Source organism: Dunckerocampus dactyliophorus, chromosome 2 (genome assembly GCF_027744805.1).
Source record: "Dunckerocampus dactyliophorus isolate RoL2022-P2 chromosome 2, RoL_Ddac_1.1, whole genome shotgun sequence".
NCBI classification, from domain to species: Eukaryota; Metazoa; Chordata; class Actinopteri; order Syngnathiformes; family Syngnathidae; genus Dunckerocampus; species Dunckerocampus dactyliophorus.
The window spans coordinates 23,528,638-23,555,698 of NC_072820.1; the positions used below are offsets into that span (position 1 = coordinate 23,528,638).

The 27,061-nt window shown below is 40.5% G+C and overlaps 1 protein-coding gene across 4 annotated transcripts in view; it reads left to right on the forward strand.

The window, feature by feature from the left end:
• astn1 (astrotactin 1) overlaps positions 1–27,061 on the forward strand; it is a 368,837-nt gene that overhangs the window by 135,873 nt on the left and 205,903 nt on the right. For all 4 annotated transcript variants that reach the window (XM_054764852.1, XM_054764861.1, XM_054764869.1 and 1 more), the window contains 2 exons: positions 2,487–2,624; positions 20,617–20,767. In XM_054764852.1, the coding sequence (XP_054620827.1) occupies positions 2,487–2,624; positions 20,617–20,767 (289 nt within the window). The remainder of the gene's footprint in view (positions 1–2,486; positions 2,625–20,616; positions 20,768–27,061) is intronic.

Genomic DNA, 27,061 nt, shown 5'->3' on the forward strand with positions numbered 1-27,061 from the left:
TACTGCAGCTGTTTTACAGCTCGTTTAGAGAGCTCAGTGAGAAGGCCGTTACAGTAGTCCATCTTGGAGACAAAGGCATCAATTAGTCTCTCTAAATCTGGCTTAGACAATATTCCCTTGATTTTGGCAATGTTTTTGAGTTGGTAAAAAGCTGATGCTATTGATTTAATGTGGCTGTTAAAGTTCATGTGTGAGTCCATTATTACCACTAGATTTGTAGGTTTTAGATAAAGGTGGCTAATAGCACTTTGTTTCTGTGGGCCAAAGACAATGATTTCAGTTTTAGTCTGTGTTGAGCTGGATAAAGTTCTTTGGCATCCACACACTGATTTCTTTGATGCAGTGACTAAGCATGTTAACCTGCCGTCAGTGACATGTCGATCTGAGTGTCATCTGCATAGTTGTGGTAGGACACATTGCAGCTGCATATTAGCTGGCCTAAAGGCAGCATATACAGATTGAACAATCGGGGTCCCAGGATTGATGCATGGGGAACTCCACAGGTCATAGCCATTTGGTCTGAGACACAGTTACCAATTCCAGGACTTCCTGTCCTCCAGATAGGACTTGACCCCGGTTAGAGCAGTACCAGAGATTCCTACCCAGTTTTCTAACCTCTATAATAAGATCACATGGTCAACTGTGTCAAAAGCAGTGCTCAGGTGTAGAAGAACTAAAAGTGAGACTTTGCTTGCATCTGTGTTCAGACGAATGTCATTTTTCACCTTGATCAGAGCTGTGTCAGTGCTGTCATTTGGCCTAAAGCCTGATTGGAAAGTATCAAACACATTGTTAGAGAGGAGAAAGTCAGGAAGCTGTTCGTATACAACATTTTTAAAGATGTTTTCCAAGAATGGCAGGTTTGATATGGGCCGATAGGTGTTCAGTACTGTGGCATAAAGACTGCTCTTCTTCAGAAGAGGCTTAATGACAGCAGCTTCTAGGGCCTTTGGAAATGTTCCAGTCTGAAGTGACATGTTAACTAGATGAGTGAGTTGTGGTGGCAAACTGCTCAGCACAGACTTTAGAAATCTAGTGGGTAACTCATCAAGGCAGCACGTTGACGGACCCAGACTGCAGATGATCTCTCCGACTGTTTCGTCAGTGACAGGTGTGAAATGTGTTAGCTCGAGGTGTCTAGCTGGCTGTAGAATAGTTATTTCTGTTATGTAAATAATTACATTGTTTAAACATTGAACTTTGTCATGACAAAATATTGCAACTCATTGCACTTACAAGGTAGATGTAGAAATGAGTTGTAAGGGCAGTGGAACTGGAGGGTTTGTTAATCTGTTAACTGTAGCAAACAGTACACAAGAGTTGTTACTACAGTTGGTAATGATTTCAGAAAAAAATAACTCTCCCTTATTCTACACAAGTTTTGGTTGAAAGCATCTAGCTTTTCTTTGTAAACCTCATAATGAACCCGGAGCTTTGACTTGCACCATTTCCGTTCTCTGGCACTCTTTTTTTTATGCCGTGACAGACTTTTCTTTTTTCCATGGCGCCACATTGAAGAAACCTTCAACGTGGCTGAATTACAACAATTCTGCAAAGATGAATGGGCCAAAATCCATCCACAGTGCTGCAAATTATCACAAACGCTTGATTGCAGTTGTTGCTGCTAAGGGTGGCCCAACCAGTTATTAGGTTTAGGGAGCAATCACTTTTTCACACATGGCCACATAGGTTTTTTCTCCCTTAGTAATAAAAAGTTTCATTTAGTGGTCAGTTGTGTTGTCACTGACTAATATTAACATTTGTTTGATGATCTGAAACATTTAAGTGTGACAAACATGCAAAAAAAAAAAGAAATCAGTAAGGGGCAAACACTTTTTCACACCACTGTACATCATCCTGGTACACCTTCTATATGCACACAACTACGAATTATTCTATTTGTTTTTTGCAAGCCTGGGGTTTAAGAGGTTAAAGGGGTTTCATTACTTTCTCCCAGCTTTGCATGCAATCCATAACTCAGTTCATCCATTTTTTTTTTTTTTTTGTGAGGGATCTTGCATTTGTTAGAAATACACCTGGGAGTGGTAGCTTGTTTGTTTTTTTTCTGAGCCTCACTAGTGCACCAGCTCTGCGCTGCCACTGCTTCCTTTTGTGTAGGACGATCCACTGTGATCCTGGAGTCCTGGTTATCTCAGCTGGTATGTTGTATGAGTGGATAAACTTGGATGTGTTCACTCTTAAATCAAAGCTTTTCCAGATAGTCGTACCTCAATTTCATTGTACAATTTGTGCAGTAACAATAATATTGTATTCTATTTAGTTCTTTGTGGCATGAGCTTCAGACCTTCTACAAATACAAGAAAGAATATATGCAGTCATTTGTTTCCATACAAATGACGGTGTCAGTGACATAATCTTGCTGTTGGGTTGACATTTGACTGACATACAGGTATTTAACATGTTTTTCTTTGTCTTCTTCTGACAATAGAACCAGTAATGTTATTTGCAATTGCTGTCTTTTTCAGATTCACATACACGTTAGGAGAAGGGATGTGGCTGCCTTTGAGTAAAAGCTTTGTCATCCCCCCAGCAGAGCTGGCCATCAACCCTTCTGCCAAATGCAAGACTGACATGACCGTCATGGAGGATGCCGTGGATGTGCGGTGAGATATGAAATATAATGCTCCACTTTTTCAATCTACCTGACCATAATTGTGCCAGAATGCCAGAATGACCTACTGGCTGACTGGTAGTGACGATAAAATCCAAAGTGGCAGACAGGAGTCTGTTGCTACTGATTTGCATCAAAACAATGGCGCTAGGTAATGATGTCATGCATGTGTCAGTAGTCACAGAGACGTGGAACATAATCAGAAACCCTTTCATGATGACCTTACCGGTACAATTACCGCTTGAAGTCTAGTATGTTGTTATTGTTATTATGTTTTTAACTTGTAATTTCTGTTATAGAACTGTTCTTGGGATGTTATCACTGGACAGAATTGTTGTTTTTGATTGCTTGATTGGTAATAAGTTGTTTTTCCTTTTCTACTTCCTCCCTCCCTTTTTGGTGTATATTAGTGCATTTTTTTCCTTTTTATTTCAGTATGTTTGTTTTGTTATTTAATTTTTTGTAAGATGATGGGTGGGGGGAGGCAAAGGGGTTGTGAGGACGGGTAAACACTATTGGAACATGTAATGAGGAGACACACACTTCCATCCATCCATTTTCTATACCGCTTCTTCCTCATTAGGGTCGCGGGGGTATGCTGGAGCCTATCCCAGCTGACTTTGGGCGACAGGCGGGGTAGACCCTGGACTGGTCGCCAGCCAATCGCAGGAGACACACACTTGATTTTTATTATTATTATTATTATTATATTGTATGTGTTAAGAACAAGTGAGAAAAACAGTTAACTCAAACAATACAAGCTATTGCAATGCATAGAAAATATTTGAAGAAAAAATTCTGCAGCTTTTAAACAATCTCTGTACTGATATTGCCTTTCTACAGGAAACACATTTGAATACTGAACATTTAAAATGCTTAAAAAAGGGATGGGTTGGGGAAATAATTGGCTCTGGGATGTCCTCAAATGATGGTGTTGCAATACTGTTTAACAAAAAAAACTAGTATAAGAGGGCTGAATACATTTATTAATCCTTTGATAGGTAATATTGTTATAATATTGTTATGTTTTTTGTTCCTAAGGCAATAGTAGAAAACGTACATGCTAAAATCGACACAATTATTTCTGATCATGGTCCAATTCAAGGTGATGCAAGTCTTTTGCCAGTAAATATTCACTCTAGACAATGCCAAATTAATATTTATCTATTAGAAAGTGATGAAAGTAAATTACAAAAGAAAAAAAAAACATTTCAGATTTTATAGAAAACCATTATGATTTAGTCTCTGATGTTTCCACAATATGGCAGCAGTGTATCAGTGTTGTATCAGACGCAAACTTATTAGAATGGCAAGTTTAAAGGATAAAAAACAACATGCTGAGGAAAGTAAAGTATCAAATGAAATTAAACAAATGCAGGACAAAAATAGAATCAGGATACATGGATCAAGCTTGTAGGTAAATCATGGAACATGATAGTATAATAATTTATAAGGTTGACTATAAAATTAATAGAGCAAAATTCCAATTTCATGAACATGACAAACAAGCAAAAGGAAGCAGATGACTAGAAATCTTATAACTAATATTAAGCTTTCCAATGGTAATATTTCTGCTGACACAGAGCAAATTAGTAAAATGTCTAGATTTTTTTAATGAAAATTTATACAAACCTGTGAGTGACAGTGGCATAGAAGTCATGCAGACATATCTGAAAGAAATTCAACATCCATCATTATTAGGGGCTGACAAATAAAAAGCACTGGAGGAACGTATAAAGTAGAAGAAATAATAAAAAAAAATAATAATTAATTTGCTAAAAATAAGTCGCCTGGCCCAGATAATTATAATGCAGAGTTTTATTAGATATTCAGTGATGATTTGTCTCCTCTGTTATTACAAATTTAGCAATAATTATTTGATAAACAATCCTTTTCTCCAACGTTTGTCATATCACATTAATACATAAAAAAGATAAGGACCCATTTGCAGTAATTATTGGTCTATATCCTTAGTTAATACGGACAATAGGATCTTGTCAAAAATACTAGCTACAAGATAATCAAGTGTTATTGAAAAAAATAATTAATACCAATCAAACTGGCTTTATGCAAGGCAGACATTCATCAGATAACACATGCTGTCATGATCTGTGGAGCTGTCGAGTGCCTGACCCCCAGTATGCAGAGACAGACAGCGGTGGAAAAATAAATATCTTTTAATTAAGCAGGGAAAAACAGAAAGCGACAAAGGTGAAAAAAGGCTCTGTGATAAAACATACACTCACTTGTAGTCCAAGGCAGTATCGACAGGTCAGAGTAACGTTTATGTGACAGCACGGGCGAAGAGACAGGTACAATGAACCAGCGCCGTACCTGAGATGAGGCTGGGCTTTTAAACACCACTAATTGCAAATGCTGCCAGCTGCACAACAAACCACCGCAGGAAATGCAGCACACCAAAATAAGAGCGCAGGACAGGAAGTGCTCCCTCCTGTCCTGCGGAAATTATTAAATGCAGGGGTGTCAAACTCAATCACACAGTGGCCCAAAACTCAAAGCCTAGGCAAGGCCAGATAAGTAAAGAGTAAAATCACTCAATAAAATAATTCTAAAATCATTACATAAACCATTCCATAAAAAAAGCAGAATGAAGAGTGCATAAACATATTTTCAGTTGTCAAATATGAGAGCCTGGATTTGAACATTGCAAAAGTTGAGGATGGTCGTGCAGCTTCTGGAAGACTGTTCCAGATTTTGGCAGCATAAAACTGAAACGCATCCTCACCCTGTTTAGTCCTGTGTCTGGGCACCCGCAGGAGGCCCCTCCCTGAGCTTCTCAAAGCCCGAGACGGTTTATGTGGCTCTAACATGTCAGAGATGTACTTTGGCACAAGACCATGAATAGACTTGTACACAAGCAGGGTTGTTTTAAAGTCTATTCTCTGAGCGACAGGGAGCCAGTGCAGAGACCAGAGTGCTGGACTATTATGGTTATATTTCCTGGTTCTGGTCAGGACTCGTGCAGCAGCATTCTGGAGTACTGCAGCTGTTTTACAGTTTGTTTAGAGAGCCCGGTGTGAAGGGCTTTACAGTAGTGTACTTTTAGTTGTGGACTGAACTCCCCCTGACCTCCAACTTTGTAGAAATTTGCAACACTTGTATACCTCTGCATATTGAAAGTATTAAAAACCTTCCTTTTAACCAACATAATTGGTGAATGTGGCACACTCATATGCATCATCAGTACACACACAGAGATGCTCGTTTGAAGTTGCGAGCATGACAGGACATGGCCCAATAATCCAGGCTGAAAAAAAATGTAATTATCATGGTCAGATTTTGAGAAAATATCTCATTAGTACTGACGACTAGATAAGTAAGCAGCCTATGTTATGAACAGCCAAGGCCGTGAGACAGGAATCCAAAAATGCAGAGTCGAATAAGTGAAACAGAAAAAGTCTTTAATACAAAAATGGACAACAAAAGGGTACCAAAAACAACACAAGAAACAAAGTACAACAAAAATACATCCGGACCTAGTCGCGGGAAATAGTAACAAAAAACACTGCTTGCAAGGTGAGCTGAGCAGGGAAAAATACGGACAAGTAACGAAAAGAGCTGCTAACAAAAAACTAGCAGAAAGTACCAAAAATACAGCTACTGCTGAAGACGTCAAGCAGGCAGGTAGGTACTTACAGGGAAGCCGAGCGAGGGTCAGAAAGCCAAAACACAATGCACAAGGACAAGCCGGAAGGAGCTGAACAGGGTGTAGCAAAGGGACAATCTGGCACTGGATATGACTAAGCACACAGCTTAAATAGCACAACTAATCAGGCACAGGTGAAGATGATCAGCTCATCAGGGTGCTCAGGAGTGTGCTGCAACAGAGAAGCAGTAGAAGGCAGTACCGCAGCACACAATCCTGACAGCCTACACATCTTTTTTCTCGGTTCCTCGTGCACACAGTCCCAGGATTAGAATATACCAATATGATGCACCGCTGTGGTGGCATTTTCAGGTTGGGACAAAATGCGCATGACTGGTGAATGTGCCTTTATGTGGACATACATTTTTTTACAACTTCACTCCTGTGGATGGACATTTTTTTTTTTTTTACATTGGAGTGGGGGAAATGTGCATATTTTATTGTGTCCATTCATTCCTGCTTAAAATTTCTACTTTCCGATAGTCTGCGGATATACAACTATGGTTGTTTTGGTGTAGTTGTTCGTTTCAATAAAGTTATTGTTGATTGACCACCTCTTCGTCATTCTCTTAATGGCCAGGCAAAAGCTCCAGTATTTTATATCAACACAAAAACATCACAATCCGTGTGACGTGTAACCCGAAAGATTTTGCACCTGTGGAATCGGTAGATTACGCATTTCCCTCATGCGACTCTTGCGTGCCACAATGTGTGTGGACATGTGTGGTTTATAGTCCGGTGCGGCTTATATATGTAAAAATCAGTTTTTCTCTCTAAATTTAGTAGTTGCGGCTTAAACACTGGTGCGTCTTATACACCGTGAATTACTGTGTTTGGAATTAAACCATCTGTGAACCAACCTTTCTGGTATAACCCTAACATCTTAATAAAAATGTTGTCAAATGGAATACATGGAAGATAGAGGTATCACTACAGTAGACTCACATTATTCATAAGAACTCCTTAAAACAATCAGTGAATTACAGGTATTTGATCAATATAATATGGCCATAAGAATTTTTTTTTTTTAATTACATCTCCCTAAAACATGCAGTAAAAAAATGTATAACCATCAAACGTATGATTTATACCAATCACAAACTGGAGGATACACTTTTTAATCAAGATGTAATTAAGACAAATGTAGTTACAAGGTTTTATAGACTAATAAATGAACATCATACTAGGAATGCAAATAATACATGTATTAAGAAATGGATCACTGATGTAAATATTTTAGAAAATCATATATCATGGAATATTTGGAAAAATGCCAAACAGCCCTTTAGATGTGTTAAAAACAGGCTGTGACAATTTAAAATTCTAAATAGATTGTATTTTTTACACCTTCTCTGTTGTTTAAAATGGGCACAGTAGATACCAAGTTATACATGAAGTACCAGGCAGTTAAGGGAACGCTTATGCATTTATTGTGGGAATGGCAGAGAATAAAATAATTGTGATCTAGACCAACAAGAGAAAAATCGTAATGGCACCACAAATCTGTATTCTTGATTATATGCATCAATTGTGCAACATGCCATTAAAGAATACCAATGCATTTTGTCCATATGCATTTATAACAAAAACAATTCTATTTAAAAAATGATAGATGCTGCCACAATGACTGGTATACTTATGCTATTTAGATGATATCACAAGAAAGAACAATATGCTTGAAAAAACAATTCTATTTAAAAAATGATAGATGCTGTCACAATGACTGGGATACTTATGCTATTTAGATGATATCACAATGAAGAACTGCATTTAGATTAGATAATGATGAGTCTGATTATTTACAAATATGGGATCCATTATATGAATTTATCCTAACTATTCAACTAACTTGGAGTTACTTAAACTGCAAGTTTTCTTCCTTATGTACTCTACCGGTCAAAACTTTTAGAACACCCCAATTTTTCCAGTTATTTATTGAAATTCAAGTTGTTCAAGTCCAATGAATAGCTTGAAATGGTACAAAGGTAAGTGGTGAAATGCCAGAGGTTAAACAAAAAGGTAAGGTTACCCAAAACTGAAAAATAATGTGTATTTCAGAATTATACAAAAAGGCTTCTTTCAGGGACCACAAAATAGGTCAACAATTTAAAGCTGTTCTGCAGAAATGGACGTTGATCAAACCTTGGCAGTTGGTGCAATTAATTCCTACATGTGTTCCAAGTTCTGGAGTACTTACTACCTCCTCTGTCTGCATAAAAGCAGCGTTCGGAACACACTGTGGTACTATACCCTCGTGGGCATCAGTTGAACAGCATTGTACTGGAGAAAGTAATTTGTTGCTACAAAAATGGCAAGAAAAAAGGGAATTAACAATGAAAGAGAGAAAAAAAATCAAAAAGTTTTTCTTCCAGAGAAATTGGAGTATTGTAAAACTTTTGACCGGTAATGTAAATTGTATGATTTTAAAATACAGAACTGAGGAATAGTGGCTGCGCTGCACTGTGGTCCTCGGGAGGGGTTGCTGGGCTTGTGCGGTGCAGTGCATGCACGGGCCATTATGACTGTTGTTATGGATAAAGGGGCCCTATTATACTCGTTTTCGGGCCTTCGCATCAAGTTCTGGACTCCTATAGAGCAGCTACACATGATAACTCACACAGAAAGCTAGATCTCCCAGACTGTGCTCCCCTTCCTCCAGTGTTTTCTTGGGTTTCCTGCCTCCCGCCCAAACGGTCTTTGTAATTTACTCCACCCCCAGCCCTCTTCCAGGTACGCCTCCTGCCGAGCCCACTCAGCTGTGATTAGTCACATTCCCTCCGCTCGCTGTATACACACTTTATAATGCTACACACACTTACTTACTTACACAAAATAAACAGTTACGACACTGATAAATTGTTACTTACAGCTTGCTCTTCTGACTCTTCAACACGACCAAGTAACTTTGGAAAGGCGTTGGACTTCATAAAAGTTTGGCAGATAGTCCAGTTTCATTTTGGCTCATGTTCACAAAACCGTCCTGTGTGAAGTGCTGCTGATAGATGAGCATATGTTTCTCTTGTTGGTCGCAACTCCATCCACTTCTGCTTGATGTTTGCCTCTTTAGACACACTCAAACAAACATTTCCTGGGGGCCATATGTGCTAAAACGGTGAATAGAGCAGAGCAAACCAGAGCAGGTGGAGGGCAGGCCTACAGCTTTTGCCTGGCCATGCCCATATAAGAAAGTCCGGGTTGCATTGACGTCAGTGACTCTGTGTTGTAACATCTGTAAAACACAGTGTGCAGAGCCTTTCAAAACTGTTTTCAGGTCTCATTTCCAAATGTGCAAACCTCATTATGTGACGTGTTGGCATCGTTTAACATGAGAATTCAACATTGTAACAACATTTATAGGTCAGAAAAGAAGAAAAGCATAATAGCTCATGTTTAATGATATTATTGGTAGTAGTGATGGTCATAGTGATGGTTGCGGGTGGTGATGATAGAAATCATCAGGGCCTTTAGATGGGTGGTGGGAGGTGAGCGAACAAAAAAGGGAACCCGCCTTCCACCTATCCGAGCATTCATGGATGACATGACCACGCTGACCACTACTGCAACATGCACCAGGCGACTACTTGGAGCTGCAGCAGAACATTAGATGGGCATGGATGAAAATATAGCCAAATAAGTTACAAAACATCTCAATAGTCAAGGGAGAGCTGAAAAATGTGAGGTTCTGCATTGATGACGACCCAATACCGATGGTGTCAGAGCATGACTCTGTGGTGGCCTCAGCCATCTTCTATGCTGTGGGCTGCTGGAGAGGGGGCAGCACGGACAGGGACAGGAGCAGGATCAATAGACTGATCAGGAGAGCGAGCTCTGTCCTGGACGGTCCTCTGGACTCCGTGGAGGAAGTGGGGGAGAGAAGGATGTTGGCTAAGCTGACATCCATCATGGACAACACCTCTCACCCGCTACATGACACTGTGGTTTCCCTTAGCAGCTCCTTCAGCAGCAGACTGTTAGACCCACGGTGTAAGAAGGAGAGGTTCCGCAGGTCTTTCATACCGACCGCTGTCAGGCTCTACAACACCTGCACCACCTGAACCATGTTGTAGTCACTATGTATTCTTTACACTGTATTCTTAACTTGCGTATCTTGCTTGCTGCTGTAACAAGTGAATTTCCTCGCTGTGGGTTAAATAAAGTACAAATACAATACAACCCGTCAAAAGCCTGGGAAGATGGTACAATGCAAGTCTCAGGGACAAAGACCAGGTGCAGGTACCAAGGCAGGTCATCACCACCACCAGTCTAGACACCATCAACAAGACAATGCTGCCAGGGAAGCTCAAACTCTGGTGCCTACATTTTGGACTTCTCCCTAGGGTAATGTGGCCACTCACGATCTACGTGGTCCCAAGAACAACAGTGGAGAAGATGGAGGGAAACATGACTTTGTACTGTATGTGAAGAAGTGGCTGAGTCCTTGAACTACCTATCATGAGCCTCACTGAAGAATACAAGTCATCTAAAGTGAGACTACAGATGACATTTAAGGACTCCAGAGATCAGACCGTCAGCAATGCTGTACCACCTCTGTTAACGGGAAGGAAATGGACACCATACGCCACAGTACAGCACGCTACGTCAGCCATGAAGCATGACATTGTGGGACATGTCTAGCTGGGAAGAGGAGGATTTGGCGTTGCAGTGAATAAACCAACTTAACACAAAGCCTCAGCTTCACAAAGGAGGAAAATGGTAGTAGAGGAGGTGTACCGATAGGAGGAGGCTGAAAGAAGCGCAAAGGCTGTCTCTCTTACCAAGCAGGGACAATGGATGAGGTGGAAGGCATGGAGAAGAGAAAGCTCACCTGGAGGCAGCTCTGGGAAATGGAACCAAGAAACATCAGCTGCATCATGAGAGCTACATATGATGTGCTCCCATCCCAAAAACACCTTCAACAGTGGTATGGCGAGGACCCAACTTGCACCCTCTGCCCAAATTCTGCGATTCTCAAACACATCTTAACCAGTTGTAGGACCAGCCTCACACAAGGCCTCTACACCTGGAGGCACAATCAGGTCCTCAAGAGTCTGGCAACAGCCCCTGAGAGCAAGAGGGACACCATCAACTCCTTGCCCTTGAGAGCTGCCAATTCCATCTCTGTGCCAGCATTTGTTTGAGAGGGACAGAAACAGCCTAACCACCCAACTACCAAACCAGAAACTGGACAGCTTGCCATGGCCCGGGATTGGAAAATGGTAGCTGATGTTGGCAAGCAACTAATCTTTCCCCCAGAGATTGCAACCACCACCCTCAGGCCAGACGTGGTGCCATTGTCCCCTTCACGAAAGATGGTCTACTATGTACAACATAGAGCTCACGGTCCCATGGGAGGATTCCACCTAGAGGCCTACAAATGAAGGAAAGTGCGCAACACATACCTGACAGCAGATGCACAACAACGAGGATGGAAGGCCAAGGTCTATCCAGCTGAAGTAGGATGCAGAGGTTTTGTGGCTTCCTCTATCGTCACGCTTATGAGAGATCTTGCCATTCATGGACAGTTTTTGTGACAGACAAAATGATCAGAAGTGGCCGAAAGAAGCAGCCAGTGGCTATAGGTCAAGCGCAAGGACACTTGCTGGGCTCAAAGCCGAGGGGGACACACACCTGGGGCAGCAAAGTGGTGTAGCGTTTAGCATGCTTGCCTCACAGACATCTGGGGCCGTATTTACAAAGCAGCCCAAGGCTCAAAAGAGAACTTAGTGACATCACTCTTAGAGAAATCTTAGAATTCCTTGGATTCTAAGATTTTTCTTAGAATTTTTACTTGCTAAGATACAAGTTATTCACAACATGTCTTAAGTCTTAAGAGAGCTCCTAAGGCGGCAAAATGTTAGGAGTAGTGGAGTAGTGAGAAGGACTTTTAAGAAGCCTAAGAGTGGAGTAAACCGACAAAATGGCAGAGAGATGGAGAGAAAGGAGAGATATTGTCTGTACGCTCAATGACAGTGATGTAATAACACGCTACCGGCTGGATTGTGCAGGGATAATATTTGTGATGGACCTCGTCGGGGATGAGGTTACTAGTGCCACCCAGCGTAGTAACACTATTAACACCTGAGATGAAAGTCATCACAACATTGCAATACCTAGTCACAGGTAGTCTTCAGAAACATATTCTGATGCACTAACTTGAACACAGTATTCATCAGTGTTTTTTCCTGGAGTCACTTTGTGTTTCGGGCCTTACAACAGACACTCTCATCCAGGTGATCCAACCGAGGCTGATCAGACCTTGGCCTGTGTCCAAGTGGCATTCTACTGCCACCACTGCTCTCCCCTCTTCAACCAGAGCCATCTGGATGTTTTCTCTGCAGCCTCTGCATTGTTGTTATTGGCTCTTCCACGGTTGAGCTTAGGATAGCAGGTGAGCTGCTGGCAGCAGGCGTTAGTGACACTGGGGGCTCTTGGCACTGTGGGTTGCCTCCGGGCCTGGCTCCTCCTGTGTCTGACCAGAACTAACTTCTGTGCGTCATTGTTTCCTCCGTCAAGCATTTCATCCTTCCTTTATGTATTTTTAAACCCCTCTCATTTTTGCGGGTCTTCCCGCAGATATACTGTATTGTCGTCGTCGTTATTCCATTGTCCTGGGTCGTCATTGTTAGGTCCGTCCTGACGGGGTGCTCATCCTCCCCCCAACAATGCAACAGTGATGACTTGGGTCTGTCACAACCCTCTATCAGCAGCGTGACCAGTCAGACCATTAATCAGCCACAGGAATGGCTGACAGCTGAGTCTGTATCCACCATTAATATCAAATACATTAAGTAGTAAAATTACCAGCATGGACAGCAAACATAACAATAAGCATATCAATATAATGGGCATGTGAATGAGGTACGTTCAAACATTTTGAAGCTCAGTCATAATTAATTTAATTTTGCTGAGTTTCACCATTATACATTTCTTAATGCAGTCCAAGTTATATGATCAGTTGATTTACTGTCCATTCATTACGAGGAGGCACATTTTTTCTTTCTCTTTTTGTCTTTCCCCCTTTTTGTAACAACTAATCACAGCTCTTAGAAGACTGTGTCATACCTAGCAACGGGGTCAACCACACCTCCTCGCTAAGATAAACGTTTCTGTCCCCTCCTTGCTCAGAGTTGCTCTGAGGAACTTCCTCAATCACTCTTAAGCTAAGACTCCTTTGTAGGAATTTTTAACAGCTTCCCGAGGGCACTTTCAGGGCACCATTGTGAATACGGGCCCTGGATTCTAATCTCTGTCGGAACATCTCTGACGGTTGCATGTTCTCCCCTCGCTTGCGTGGGTTTTCTCCGCGTACTCCGTACACTGTGCATGTTAGAATGCTTTAAAAATAGAAAGTAATAAAATTTTGCATGAATGTATTGGATCTGTTACCCTCCTAAAATGGATACAGTTGAAAACGAGAGTATTCTCCACAATGTTGGTTCTCTTCAGTTGGAATCTGCCTTTTTTTTTTTTTAAGTGATTTTAAAGCTGATTTATGTTTTAGTATTTGGAGGAACACACTTGCATATACAATTTGGTCTCATCTGTGCTTAATGGCTCACAGCATTCTGAATGACCCAGAGATGGAGCATGACTGTTGCTGTCAGCATGTCCTTGCACAATGTGTGAACAGGATTAGTTTAAGCAGAAGAGGTGGGATCATGTAATTAGCAGTGAGAATTGACTTTTAAGTGCATGCTGGAACATGCTCGGTAAACAAATTATCGTGCACAACCATGTCCAATTTGCAGATTGTTATTTGCCCTGTGAAAATTATGCCATGTATCATTAGTTGTGCTCAAACGAATAGCCTCACATAATTTTATTATAATTAGTATTGAAGGAACAATAGCATTTGCTGTTCTGAGATGTTTGGGTAGTGTGACATGGCTAATGCATTCATGTTTACTGAATTTATGATCAACAAAATGTGAAAAATATAAAAGTCTGCAGAAGCGGTTGATGTGTCTTTATGGATGTAAAGATTGGTGTGGAGGAGCTATTTAACTAGGATACATTTACTGGATCATTGTCAGAGGAACGGGCATTTTTGTCAGATATTTATTTGCATTTGGAATACTGCAAGGCTTTCAAGGCGAGTTGCATTCATGTGTATGTTTGCGACTGGTCTAACATTAGTAAATAATTATTCATTTGAATCTCAGCAAAATAAGCTTTCTAATGACGTATATTTTCTCAGCAACCGCCAAAACCACACACCACAGGCCCATGGGCCAAAAAGGTCCAATAGGTTCTTGCTGGACAGTATCTCTCACTGCCAATGTCTGTGATTAGCGCCATGGGAGTTGTAACTCCTTCTGATGGGGACTCCGCCAGATGTTTCCAGCAGACCCTCACAATTTGTTTGGGCTTGCCAGGTCTGACCGCCGTTCTCCCCACCATCAGCGCCAACTCCCCACCAGGTGGTGATTGCTTGACTGCTCCGCCCCTTTCTTCACCCGAATGTCCAATACATATGAAAGCAAGTCCAACAACACGACCACAAAATTGATCATTGAACTGTGGCCCTGGATGTCTGGTGCCAAGTCCACATTTGGACTCCCTAATGCTTGAACACGGTGTTTGTTATGAACAATCTGCGACGAGCCCAGATGTCCGATAACAAAACACCGCTTGGGTCCTGATCAGAGGACCAATTCTCCCATTCACGCCTCTCTAGGTCTCACTGTTGCTCACTCTCAACTTCTGTTTGGCACATAATTGCAAACAACAGTGGGGACCCATCCCCCACCCAAAGTCGGAGAGAGACCGCCCTCTCATTCACTCCAATGTACAGGCAACAAGTAATACTAGCCAAGCCTACCACCTCTCACCGCTGGCAATGCCAGTGGAAGAGAGTTCAACCCCTCTCGAGAGAATTGGATCCACAGCCACTGTTGAGTGTCGAGGTAGTTTGACTATATCTAGCCAGAACTTCTAAACGTCACGCACCAGCTCAGGCTGCTTCTACTTACCCTGAGCTAGATTCTGCAACCAAGGATCGGACCGCCAAAGTTCCCACTTTTGGCTGCCACCCATCTAACAAGAGCACCAGACCCCTTTGACCCCTCCCATGAGTTCGGGCTTTGCCTGCTCGAGCCCCCCCTCCACCAGGCAGTCACCATCGACCTGGCTCCAGAGAGAAGCAACAGTGACCGGCAAATGAGACAGTGTGATGTTAATTTTTTCAAGCACACATGGGATTATAATGCATGTTAAAACCTCTGAACAGGTGATATTTAAACCAAAGGTCCCTGAGGTTGAAATATTTGTCTATTGTGTGGCTTTCAAAAGTGAACTGGACTGCGCCCACCTCTACATTAGCAATTGTAACACCCAAATAATTTAGTATTTACACTTGCAGTATATTTCATCACACACAGGAACACTGCTTAATAGGTCCCATGTGACTGAAGTGACAACAAAGCAAATGGCAATTACAACGGGGAAAAAATGGTTTCTAAGATAACATCATATTTACTGTGGGAAAAAAAAATGCAACGCAGTGTCTTTTCTCACAGGAATACCAGTAAAAGCCGTCTTTCTCTCTCCGTTTGAATTTGATTGAGATACATAAAGTATTTGATCCCATAACAACCAGCAAGCATTCTGACCCTCACAGAGCAGTTACCTGTCCATAGAACACACAAGTGACTCCTGTCCCTTTAGCTCCATGCAAGATTTCACCTGGTAGGGCAAGGATGATTGTGAGAAAGGTGAGGGAGCAGCCCACAATGACATGGGAAGAGCTGGTTGATGACATCAAGGGAGTTGAGAGCACAGTCAGCAAGAAAAGAGACTCAGAGACTGCTTCCAGACAACAGACTGGGAAGCGCTCTGTAGTCCCCATGGCAGTGACGTTGACAGCATGACACACTGCATCACAGACTATATAAACTTCTGTGTGGAGAACACTATGCCCTCCAAGTCGGTGCGGTGATTTCCCAAAAACAAATCCTGGATGACCTCTGAGATTAAGGCCCTGCTGAATAAGAAGAAGAGGGTCTTCAACTCGGGGGACAAGGAGGAGCTGTGCAGAGTCCAGAGGGAACTCCGGCATAAGATCAGGAAGGGGAAGGACTGCTACAGGAGGAAACTGGAGAAGCGGCTGAAGGAGAATAATGCCAGGGAAGTCTGGAGAGGCCTGCAGACCATCACAGGCCATGGTAAAAGAGTGGGGAGAGACCAAGACAGTGGGGACAAGATCTGGGCAGATGAACTCAATTTGTTTTTCAACAGATTTGAGTCTGCCCCCCCTCCGTCCCCTACCCACTCACCACTCTTCACCCCCACATCCCCATCCCAGCCATCCTCTACCACCCTCTCCATAACTGATGATCAGGTGAGTAGTCAGCTGAAGAAGATCAAGGCAAGGAAGGCCCCGGGACCGGACGGCATCAGCCCTAGAATCCTCAAGGACTGTGCTGACCAACTCTGTGGAGTTCTCAGGCACTTGTTCAATCTCAGCCTGAACCTGGAGAAAGTCCCGGCCCTGTGGAAGACCTCCTGTGTGGTCCCGATACCAAAGATACCGCGTCCCAAGGAGCCTAACCACTTCAGGCCTGTTGCCTTGACCTCTCACCTGATGAAGACCATGGAGAGGATTATCCTGCAGCACCTGCAACCCCTGGTGGGCACTCAGCTGGACCCCCTGCAGTTTGCTTACCGGCCTCGGATCGGAGTGGACGACGCAGTGATCTCCCTGCTGCACAGATCACTGCTACACCTGGAGGACAGCGGGAGCGCTGTGAGGGTCATGTTTTTTTTACTTCTCCAGTGCCTTTAACACCATCCAGCCGTCACTACTCAGAGTAAAGATGGAGAGTGTGGGAGTAGACCAACACCTGACTGCATGGGTTATAGACTACCTCACCAACAGACCACAGTATGTGAGGCTCCGTCACTGTGTGTCTGACATGGTACTCTGCAGCACAGGTGCCCCTCAGGGTACAGTGCTCTCCCCTTTCCTCTTCACCCTCTACACCTCGGACTTCACACACAACTCCACACAGTGTCACATCCAGAAGTTCTCCGATGACACAGCCATCGTTGGTTGTGTTTCAGAGGGGAACGATCTGGAATACAGGACGGTCATCAGAGACTTTGTCAGCTGGAGTGAGCTTAACCAGCTGCAACTCAACACCAGCAAGACAAAGGAGATGATAATTGACTTTCAGAGGAAAACATCTCATTTCACACCGGTGAACATCCAGGGAGCGGACATAGAGTTGGTAGACAGCTACAATTTCCTGGATGTTCACCTTAACAACAAACTGGACTGGTCCGTCAACACCCACGCCCTCTACAAGAAGGGCCAAAGTCGCCTCCACCTGCTGAGGAGACTGAGGTCCTTTGGTGTGTGCAGGACTCTTTTACGGACCTTTTATGACTCTGTGGTGGCCTCAGCCATCTTCTATGCTGTGGGCTGCTGGAGAGGGGGCAGCACGGACAGGGACAGGAGCAGGATCAATAGGCTGATCAGAAGAGCGAGCTCTGTCCTGGACGGTCCTCTGGACTCCGTGGAGGAAGTGGGGGAGAAAAGGATGTTGGCTAAGCTGACATCCATCATGAACAACACCTCTCACCCACTACATGACACTGTGGTTTCCCTTAGCAGCTCCTTCAGCAGAAGACTCTTACACCCACGGTGTAAGAAGGAGAGGTTCCGCAGGTCCTTCATACCGACCGCTGTCAGGCTCTACAACACCTGCACCACTTGAACCATGTTGTAGTCAATATGTATTCTTTACACTGTATTCTTTACTTGCGTATCTTGCTTGCTGCTGTAACAAGTGAATTTACCCACTGTGGGATAAATAAAGTACAAATACAAATACAAAAACATTAGTAAGACACTTGCTGTAATGGACTGAGATCCTGCAGTCCCCACAAGGTACCCTTGCTCAAGAAGACACATGTCCAGACCCGTCTGAATCTTTCACATGAAAACACCTGAATGACTCACACAAGGCATGGGATAATGTGATGTGGTAACATGACACCAAAATTAAGCTCTTTGCATGCATCAATTGGACTGGGAATGTTTGGAGGCAGAGAAATGGTGAATATGAGTCAAACAACACCATTGTGACTGTCAATCAAGGGGGTGGAAACATTCTGCTTTGGGGATGTTTCTCTGAGCAAAATCCCTCCTGAGATGTGTGCAATCTTGGTGAGCAGCTACAAGAAACATCTGACCGCTGTGCTTGCCAACAAGGTTTTATACAGTAACTACTAAACCACCTTTTGTATTGCCATCAAATACTTGTTTCACTCAATCCAATACTACTTTATTTAATGTCTTTATTCTGTTTTTTCAACATTCTGTCTCTTTCTGTTATAATACTGAATCAAATAAATACATAATTTAGTGAGATTCACATAGACAAAAGCATTGCTCAGCCTACAGCATCAAACTGACTTTGTACTATTTTTTGGTCAATTTATGATCATGCTGTCTTGCAACATACAATTTTTTCCGAATAATTTATTCATATTCATCTTTCACCAAGACAAACTGCAGCATTATCCAAATAAACTTAATATCTTAATCAGATTTAACAAGAATGTATTGTGCTAATTAAATGCTTGACTTCTGTTCTGCATCTGTTACCCTGAGGATGAAAATTCTTGGACTGCTCTCTCATTCACGCTTCATAATATTTATACTGACAGATTTTAATAATATGAAGATATATCTCTCACGCACAGTCAAATGTAAGTGAGATAAATGAGGAGATATTACATTTTATAACCTGAAAACACTGAATTATTAAAATTAGAATGTTTTTGTCACATTATGACAAAAAAAAACTTATAGGAATCAAGTTGTACTATTATGGCAGTAAGGTCAGGGTGAGGACACGGGTATATATTTTAAGAAAAAAAACTGCATAACAGCTTTGTGATATAGGTGGAAAAAAGTGTATTATCAGTATGAACTTTGGTCTTTGCTGTTTCTTTCCATTTTTGCTGTTGTTTTTTTTTTTAATTACCAAATATTTGAAATTTCTTCAATAATCTTCATAAATTTTCGTCTTGTAATACTTTGACCCAACTTAATTTTCCATTTTATTTATTTTGTTTTGTTTGTTTTTCATATTATTACGACTTTAAAAAAACAACTCTGCTGCCAAATTTACATTATTTTTCCTCAAAATACAAGTATGAATTTATTCTTGTAAAATTGCGATATTTATTTCTCCTGTTAGAATATGACTTTGTTTATTTTTTTCAGCCGCAAGCCACACTTTGGACACCCCTGGGTTAGGGACAAATGCTATGTAGACCCTGTAATGTAGACAAATGTACAGTCATGGGAAAAAAAAATTGTTAGACCACCCTTGTTTCTTCAGTTTATTGATCCATTTTAGCTAAAGTTACATTTGTTTGGACAAATATAATGATGACAACAAATATAGCTCATAAGAGTTTAATTTAAGAGCTGATATCTCGCAAATTCCATGGTTTTCTTGATAATAACAAAAATCACATAAGTTCTTACATTAATAGCTATAGCATTGTACTGCCAAAAAATGTAACTCTTATGAGCTAATTTTGTTGTTCATTCAAACAAAGGTACCTTTAGTTGTATCAGGCATTAAAATGAACAAGAAACGGAAGAAACAAGGGTGGTCTAATCATGTTTTCCATGACTGTAGACCCTAATCCTCACAACCAACGCTTTAACCCTAACGTACCTTGTGCCTTCATTGCAAAGCTATTCAATCAATACACAGGCTCATCCTACATTTTAAACAAGGTATAGAGAGCTCTGGTGTGTTGTTGAATGTGAGCAGAAACAGGATAAAAGTACCAAAAACTTACTCATAAGAGAGGGTGAAATAAACTAAAGTACAAAAGACTAGGAATAAAAACTGAGCATGGAAGCTAGTAACTAACATAACGGTAGTGAGGAAGTAGTGACAGACAGGAGAACTCAGGTCTACAAAAGAGAGGGACCATGAGAAATACTTTGGTGTCTTCCATGTGTGGACGCAAAGCTTAAAAATGGTGATGAGGAAGTGACCGAGTGTGTTGCTATGCAGACTATGACATAGCAGAAAGCTCAGTCCTCCTTGTTTGCTTGAATGTGGTATGATTACTTTATGGTAGATTCTGGGTTTACTCTTCTTCTTTTAACAATGAGGCTTCTTTTAGAATCTGAAAAACCCAAGCCTTGTTGGCCGTTTTAGTTTGTTTGATTAAAACAAGTTTAAATTATTACCACGTGGCAAGGTACAACTTGAGGACCATTTGAGTTATTCCCCAAAAAAGTTATCAAATATTTAATGATGATTTTTCTTGCTGTTGTTTACAGAGAAGAATTGATGATCAGTTCGTCCTTTGACTCTTTGGAGGTGCTTTTGGATTCCTTTGGACCTGTCAGAGACTGTACTAAAGACAACGGAGGTTGTAGCCGCAATTTCCGCTGCATCTCTGATAGAAAGCTGGACTCCACAGGATGTGTGGTAAGTCATGTTTGCTGTGTACTCAATCAAGCACACACATCAAGAATGCCGTTTTTCGTCTCAACTCATCTTGTGTATAGGAACATCCAGTTAGACATTCTGAAGGGGGAACATTCCATTTATTCCATAAGACCACAGCCCTTTCAAGTGAGATGATGATGGATATACCACATACATTAGTGATGTTTTTTTTTTTTTGTGAACTACTACTTAATGATGCCAAAGATGTGTGATGTTACATATATTTTACATTATACATGCAAGAAATATATGAATAATTGCATTGTAATATTTGACACCCTATTAAATCATTGCAATCGTTAAATTGATGTAAAGGGTTATTGACATGATTTATCAACTTTGCTTAAATATGTTCTATATTGTTTGTAATTATGTTCCACGTTGTTTGTTTTATAAAAGTGATTGGTACATTTTCAAATATTACGTTTATTGTTCATGGTGGGGGCCATGATGAACTGCCGTCACAGAAAAGGGGCGTTTCCAAAGTGATATCAGTGCAGTCAAACTTCAAAAGTAAACAAACGTCGTGGTATAGGAGACAGAGGATGTTTACAGTGATCATAGCGGATATTTGAGCAATGTGTCAATAGTTTGAGGAGGAAGAAAGATCTGGAGATGAGAACTTGCAGAACAGGGAATGAAGCCGTATTTATTCCAACCATCGACGACGAAACCAGCGTGTCAGATGCAGAGGTGTCAGATGACAAAGACATGGAAATGAAAATTGTTAGGCTTTAAAACATGGAATGGTAAGTTTAAATTACCTTGGAGTTGGTTATCCTTCAATTATTCAATTATTGGTTTAAATTGATCTGCCTTTTTTATTGTGTATTTCGTCGCCATCGCCGCCCCACCCACCACCGTTAAAATATCACTGTGAAAATATGTTTTATAACATGTACAATGCTTTTAATGCTTGTCACTATGGTGGCATTGTGTTTAGAATACAAAATGTAAATACAGTAAGACATGATGTTCTCTGTTCTGTGGCAACTTTGACGTCGTTCTTCTTCTCGTTTTTCCTGTGTAGCATAGCATGAGGAATATCATCCTAGCATCCAAAATGTGTTCATATTGTACTTTCAAGCCAAATGATACTTGTAAAGGTGTTCCTTCAAAGCCGTCTTCCGTGAAATGAACATTGCAAAGAACAGAAGGCGAGGTGAGCGTCCATTGTCTCTCGTTCTCTGTAGTTACATCTTTCATTGTAGTCTTAAACCTTTGTTTTTTACAAAAGAAAACAAACTTACAGTATCACTCGGACACCATGAACAGCACGCAGCAACAGAACGATTTGGCATGACTATTTTGATTAAAAATATACCGAACCAAGTCGATGAGCTACCTCGACAAGCGTTTGTTTACTCTGCTTTCGCTGAGAGCTTCAACTGTGCTGACATCACGTAGGAAACGCCCCTTTTCTGCAACGGTTGCAGAAAAGGGCTTCTTTGTGAAGGGCTTCTTTGTGAAAAAATTATAATATAAGAATAAAGTCAAATTATTATGGGAATAAAGTCATTACACTAAATGATACAAAATGTATGAAGATTACTGAAGAAGAATTCTAAAATAAAAAAAAAAACACAGCAAAAATAGGGGAAAAAAGAGCAGACAGAAATTCACACTAATAATACACTTTTTCACATATATAAAAAGCTGAGATGCAGTTTTTTTTTCAAATATATATAATTTCTTATAATATCTAATGTGGCCCTTGCATCCTTTCATTTTTCAATATGTGGTCCTTCTTGGAAAAACTTCGGACACCCATGCTTTAGATTAAGTAATAACTTCATAAGAGACACGTCACTTCCTGTTGTATGGAAAGGACGCTCACGGAAAAGCTCTGTCCACTATTACCGGAGTTTTAAACTTTTGCGACCTTGGTGAATACAGTTCGTGATCGCAACTTGTGATTACAACTTTGCAAGTGAGTGCTGAGACTTCTGCCTCAATTCGGACCACAATCAGGTGGAGCCGACAGCCGTTTGATTAAAATCGGTTTGATTAAAATCACAGATATTAAAATTTGCAGATTTAGTACACTTTCAAACCGCTAGAATAATGTATAAAGTTAATAACAACTCGTTACCCAAAAACCTATTAAAGTATTTCTCTATCAGAGAGGAGAAATATGATCTTAGAGGAAAATTAAACCTAAAACATTTATACGCGAGAACAACGCTGAAAACCCACAGCATTTCAGTGTGTGGAATTAAATTATGGAACGGATTGAGTAAAGAACTCAAACAATGTACAGAGATGAGCAAATTCAAAAAACAATACAAGCAGTTGATGTTTGCTAAATACAAGGCAGAAGAGTCCTGATTGTTCTGTCAGGTTTGTTATTTTTTTTTGTTTAGAAAAAAAAGCTTTGTTCTTTATTTATTTATTTATTTGGTATTGGTATTATTATTATTATTATTATTATTAATGTATATATATTTTGTATTTATTATATATATATATATATATATATATATATATATATATATATATATATATATATATATATATATATATTATATTTATTTATTTATTTTTTTTTGGAGGGGGCGTGTCTTACCGTTATCTATTATGTATTATCCTGACTATCACAGAAAACATGACATAGAATGCAGGAAGTGAACTACATGTACTGTACTAGATGTAGAATGGATGAGGGGTAGGATTAAATAAGCTTTGCTTCTTCCTACTCCTTTTGGACATGTGGAACTTTGAAATAATGATAATGATTCATGAGATGTATTCCATTGTAACCTTCATGTTCAAATAAACTAAACCAAAAATAATGATCAATACATGAAATATGTTGCTTGATGTTGAAAGTGGTATACATACTCTTGAAGTGAATCATTGATCATTGACGATTGGTGTTGACGTATTATTGATGCATATAGTAAAAACATCCATCAGTCCATTTTCTATACCGCTTGTCCTCACTAGGGTCACGGGTATGCTGGAGCCTATCCCAGTAAACTCTGGATTGGTCGCCAGCTAATCGCAGAGCACATATAGACAATCAACCATTCACACTGATTGGCAATTTAGATACTCCATTTAACCTACCATGCATATTTGTGTAATGTGAGAGGAAGTTCGAGTATCCGGAGAGAACCCATGCACGCATGGGGAGAACATGCAATCTCCACAATCTCCTGACTGTGAGGCCAACTTGCTAACTAGTAATGCTACCATGCGGCCCCTTAGTAAAATCAGCTGTAGTACTGTAATTATAATCAGGTTATAGTCATAAACAAGCTTGCTTTCGGATGCTTTCACTTTCTAGCATGTTACACAAACTGTAGCAAACTGTGGCATCTATCCCTGTGACAGACACACACTAGTATGACTGCACTATATTATTGTGTGAATCTAAAAAAAGGAAACCAGTCAGTAGCTGGTGAGATTGGAACTGTGGAATATTGTTAAATTCATGGGCAACAACTCTGGTGGACATTCCTGCAGTCTGCATGCTAATGCGACTAATGCGACATCTGTGGCATTGTGACTGCATGAAAAAATTGTTTGTTTTTATACCAGATGCCCTTCCTCGCGCAGTCGTCCCAGCCTTGCCACGGGCACTGGACATCTCCATCGGCTGGGTGTAGCACTACACCACCAATGCACATATGGAACCATGAAGTAAAGGGGAAAAAAAAATGCTTAATGAAGCAGAATATGTTTTATATTTTAGAATCTTCAAAGTTGCCACCTTTTTTCTTTGATGACAGCTTTGCACATTCTTGGCATTCTCTCAATCATCTTCATGAGGTAAGCCAGTTGGAATGGTTTAAAAGAACAGGTGTTCCTTGTCAATACCTACTTTCTGGAATTCCTCGCCTTTTTAAATTGTGTTGTGCAGAGGCAGGATTAGTTTTAAGGTTGATGACAGTCAATCACAATGTCAGTGACTATAAAATGTATTTTAAATAATTTGACATAAATTATATGACACAGTGGATGAAGTAACTCTGCATAATACACCAGACATGGACAATGTAGCTTTGCTCTTTCTCAGCAATAAACATAACATATGAAAATAATAACAGATTGTTTAAATTGTCACTTCTCTTCTGTTCACTTGTCGGGATGACTCACCTCCAGATGGCGCTTCCAGTTAGTTGTTTTTTTAGCACAGATATTTGCGCCACAAAGTGTATACAGTTGAAATCAGAAATTGGTATACACTGTGTAAAAACATATATATATATACTGTCTATATATATATATTTTTTTTTTTCTCACTATCTGAAATTAAATCAAAGTAAACTTTTCCTGATTTAGGTCAGTTCGGATTACCAAAATTATTTATATTTGGTAAATTTTACAACTATGAGAGAGACAATATTTTAGAGAGGTTTTTTTAATGACTTTCTTCAAAAATCTAGATACAGAAAGATCACGGTCTTTAAACCCACATGATGATTGCATGGCTTTGGAAGCTTCTGATTCTGGTTGACTGGCAACATTTCAGTTAGTTGGAGGCATATCTGTGTATATATTTTAAGACCACACTTCAAAGACACGGTTTTCTTGTTTGATAGTATTGGAAGATCAAAAGAAATCAGCCAAAATATCAGGAGAAGCATTGTGGAGCTCCAAGTCTGGTTCATTTGGTGCAGTTTCAAGATGCTTGAAGGTGCCAGTTCATGTGTTCAATTTTCTGCCAGCATAAACATGGGAATGTCCAGCCATCATATCATTCAGGAAAGGACCAGGTTCTGTGTCTCAGAGATGAACATGTTTTGGTCCGAAATGTGCGAATCAAGCTAAAGACCTTGTGAAGATGATAGCTGAAGCTGGTAAGAGTGTGTCATTGCCCACAGTCAAACTAATTCTGTACCGACAAGGGCTAAAAGCCCACTCTGCCAGGAAGAAGCCATTAATCCAAAAGCAACATTAAAAAGTCAGAGTACAGTGTGCAAATGTACACAGAGACCTTACTTTTTGACATGTCCTGTGGTCTGATTAAACTAAAGTTGGAACTTTTTGGCCATAATGACCATTGTTACATTTGGAGGAAAAAGCAGCATGCTTGTAAACCTGAGAACACCATCCCAACTGTGAAGTATGGGGGTGGCAGCATCATGTTGGGTTGTTGTGCTGCAGGAGGAACTTGTGCACTTGATACAATAGATGCTATCATGAAGAAAGAACATTATGTGGAAATATTGATATATATTTCAAGCCATCAGCCAGGAAGTCGGAGCTTGGCCACAAATGGGTCTTCCAAATGGAGAATGACCCTAAACATACCACCATAATTTTCACTCAATTTTGGACTTTATTCTGATAACTTGAAAATAATAGAGATTTTCAGTGAATATGTTGGGGAAAATGTGCCCCTACCCAAAGTATTCAAATAACGTGATCGTTGTTTTCATTTTCAGTAAGACAACAAATTGTTCCTTTGAATCTGCTTCATTGAATGCATGTATTAATGTACAATCAGGCTGAAGAACAAACAACGACTGTGTGGATTACATAAATTCTGAATGAGCACTCTTTCTGAGACTAAGTCTTGTCACACTGGTCTTATTTTATTAAAAAGAAAAAAGCAAATCAAAATGCATTCATTGTATTTGTCAAATTGAATAGTTACATTTTTAAAATGGCATTTTATTTGGTCCTTATGACTTGTAAAGACTTAAAAATTTCAAGCCCATGGTTCCGGACATGACTCGACCTGTCTTGTTGTGACTTGAGAATTGACTCGGTACTTGAGATTAAAGACTTGATACTTACCTGAGACTTGCGAATCACTGACTTGCTCCCGCCTCTGGGTTCCACCCGCCATGTCTTTTGTGAGACGCAGAAAAGGTGTGTGCATGTGAAGCATTGAGGAGTGATGGTATGGGGGTGCTTTGCTGGGGACAGTCCAGCATGGCTACCACAGTATTCTGCAGCAACATGTGCTTTGTGGGACCATCAATTGTTTTTCAACAGGACAATGACTGCAAACACACCTTCAGGCTATGTAAAGTCTACATATACAAGAAAGTCAGTAATGGAGAGCTGTGTCACATAGCCTCCACAGTCAACTGATCTAAACTTACATGGTTTGAGATGAGTAGCCAGCAAGACTCATGAAATGCAATTTCAAGTGGCTACCTCGTGAAGATGACTGAGAGAATGCCAAGACTGCAGAGCTGCCATCAAAGAAAAAGTTTGATGAATCTAAAATGGAAAATATGTTTTGCTTCATTTAACACTTTGTTTAATACTAGGGATGAGCAATATGGCCTAAAATGTACATTGCAATATACATTG